Source organism: Magnolia sinica, chromosome 2 (assembly GCF_029962835.1).
Source record: "Magnolia sinica isolate HGM2019 chromosome 2, MsV1, whole genome shotgun sequence".
Classification (NCBI taxonomy): Eukaryota; Viridiplantae; Streptophyta; class Magnoliopsida; order Magnoliales; family Magnoliaceae; genus Magnolia; species Magnolia sinica.
The window spans coordinates 117,373,163-117,376,027 of NC_080574.1; the positions used below are offsets into that span (position 1 = coordinate 117,373,163).

Here is a 2,865-nt window from a genome sequence, read left to right on the forward strand (position 1 = left end):
GACCCACTTGAGTTTTGGATCTGCCTCATTGTTTGTGGAATGTCCTGAAATAAGCTTGAAAAACAGATGAATTGGGGTTGATTTCTTGCAAACATCAAGGTAGGCCCCAAATTCATGAGAAAGGATTTCACAGGAAATCCACCTCCATCACCAGGGGAATCTAGGTGGGGATGTTAGTGATAAATCCACTCCTTCCATTCGATTTTCCATTCTGTATTAGAAAGTGGCATTAAAAATGAGATAGATCCAAAACTAAGTTGGCTGAAACTGTGAGAATTTAATGTCCACAATTGAAATATCGGTGATGCCACCGAAGTTTTGGATTAGGCTAATATTTATGAAGGGCATATAAACGTCACCGTAGGCTCTGGGAGGTTTCAACTGTAGTCATTTTCCTACCTACCTTTTCCTAAAGCTTGATCTACTTAGTTTAAAATCTGCTCATTTATTTATTTATTATTTTTTTATAGTCATGTTTTAATATGATATGGGAAAACAAATGAATGGAGTGGATTTCTCACTACTATTACAGAGGGCCCCACATAGATCGCCGTCCTGGAAGTTCCCGGGCCTTCGGCAGGAAATCCGCGTCTAAATCCAAAAACAGATAAGACGACTCACCACAAGCTGCCACGTGTCAGGATCACGTTCATCACCGGTCGCGGATTAGGTACCGATAGCTATCTCGCTACTGAATCGACATCACCAAGTGCCGTGGGCCTTACTACGATGTATGTGTTGTATCCACACCGTTAATGTATGTAACTTATATCCACGGTTCAATCATTAAAAACTTATCGCTGGTCACAGAAGTTTTAGATGAAGCTGATATTTGTGTGGTCTCTTCATACACGTCTTTGTAACCTAAGCAACATTTAGGATGGCAAATAAACAACCAGGTGGGCCCCATAAATTTTTTTAACGGTGGGAATACAATTAAAATTGTTTCCTATAATGTGGTCCACCTAAGATTTGGATCTGCTTAGTTTTTGAGGTAATACCTTAAAATCAGTTATCAAAATGAAGGGACGGTGTGGATGTAAATCACATACATCATAGAGGGTCCCACAGTTAGGGTATCCACATCCACCCAAAACGCGCTCCATGCTATGTGCACCATGCACACCACACCTCACCCCAGACGGTGCAGGCCGTTACCGTAGGGCCTGCCTTGATGTATCTATTCTGTATCCATGCCGTCTATCAGTTTTTCCGGATCATTTTAGAGAGTAATCCCAAAATTGAAGAAGATCGAAATCTCAGATGGACCATACTCTAGGAAGCAGAGAGGATTGAACGCTTACTCATTAAAAACTTCTTAGGGAACACCTTAATGTTTAGGTAGTGTTTATTTTACATACAATACATTGATAAGGTCACATAAGCCTAAATTAATGGAAAAAACAAATATCGGCTTAATCCAAAACATTTTTTTGCCAATTAATGGTCCATAACTACTTTTTCATAAGATATGGTCCACATAATAATTTGATCTACTTCATTCTTGGGATATACTAAAATAATCTGAGAAAAAGGATGGATGGCGTAGATACAGAATAGATGAAACAAGGTGGGCCCCACAGTAAGTGCCGCACCATCTTGGGTGTGGCCGAGGTCTCACCTAATCCGCTCCCATTTCCACCATCCATGCTATATCTTCCCTACACACTACACACAACACCCTCAGAAATCTGAAAAATGGCAGCAGCAGCTACAGCCACCCTCTCCAGCGTCACCTTCAGACCATCCACCATTCGCCGACAGCCAGCGTCGAGCCTCCGGGCTTTCTCAAACGTGCATCAGGCCATGTTCGGCATCAAGGCAGGCCGTGGTGGGAGGATAACAGCTATGGCTGTCTACAAGGTGAAGTTGCTTACACCAGAGGGGCCAATAGAATTTGAATGTCCGGACGACGTTTATATCGTGGACCAGGCAGAGGAGGCGGGTATTGATCTTCCATACTCATGTCGTGCGGGGTCTTGCTCGTCTTGTGCTGGGAAGGTTCTTGAAGGGGAGGTGGACCAAGCTGACGGTAATTTCCTCGACGATGATCAGGTTGGAAGGGGATACGTTCTGACGTGCGTCGCTTACCCGTTGTCTGATGTTGTGATTGAGACTCACAAGGAAGAGGAGGTGACTTCTTGAATTCATCAGTTTTAGGTGGGCATTGGTAGAGATATGATGTTGGTTATCTGTTTCTGTTTCCTTCTCTCTTTTCTCATGCTTGAACTTTGGTTTTAAGTCTATTGCAATAATGTAATCATCTTCTATCTCTCTCTCTCTCTCTCTCTCTCTCTCTGCAAACAAAGATATTGGATTTGGGCTTTAAGGGGCCCATTAATTGCGTACTGATTGGGCCAGGCCTAGTAGTGTATAGGCCTGTCTTATTAACTAACGATATGATGACTAGGGCTGTAAATGGGCCAGGCTGGCCTGTCTACCTCTCATGCTGGCCTTTGGCTGGAAAATTTAGAGCTGTACATGCGTCGAACCAAGTCGAACTTGATGCAGCTTGGCTTGGCTCAGCCAGCAGTAAACTCCAACTCAAACTTGGCTCAGCTCAGTCCTTGAACCTGACTAGCCAGCTGGGCTCGGTTCAAGTCGAATTCGAGCTTGTAAGACATTTTCAAACACATATAATGCATCTTCAATCTCTTACATGATGCAAAACAGTAACAACAATTTACAGGTATTTCATCGAACACTCAGCGAGCAGCATAAAAAACAAGATATAAGAGCAGTTCTATAGTATAAAAGTTTTTTTTTAATTTTTTTTTTTTATATAGTGATTTGTTTCATATTCATTCCTTCCTCGCCATTGGCCAATTCTGCGGAGAATGTACACATCTGAAACAACACTTCGTT

The 2,865-nt window shown here is 42.5% G+C and overlaps 1 protein-coding gene across 1 annotated transcript; it reads left to right on the forward strand.

The window, feature by feature from the left end:
- The first annotated feature begins 1,678 nt into the window (after nt 1-1,678).
- LOC131237455 (ferredoxin-B-like) lies at nt 1,679-2,278 on the forward strand. Its single transcript, XM_058235224.1, has one exon. It carries the CDS (start codon nt 1,699-1,701, stop codon nt 2,143-2,145), a length of 447 nt encoding a protein of 148 aa, XP_058091207.1. The 5' UTR covers nt 1,679-1,698; the 3' UTR covers nt 2,146-2,278.
- Nucleotides 2,279-2,865: the final 587 nt, after the last annotated feature.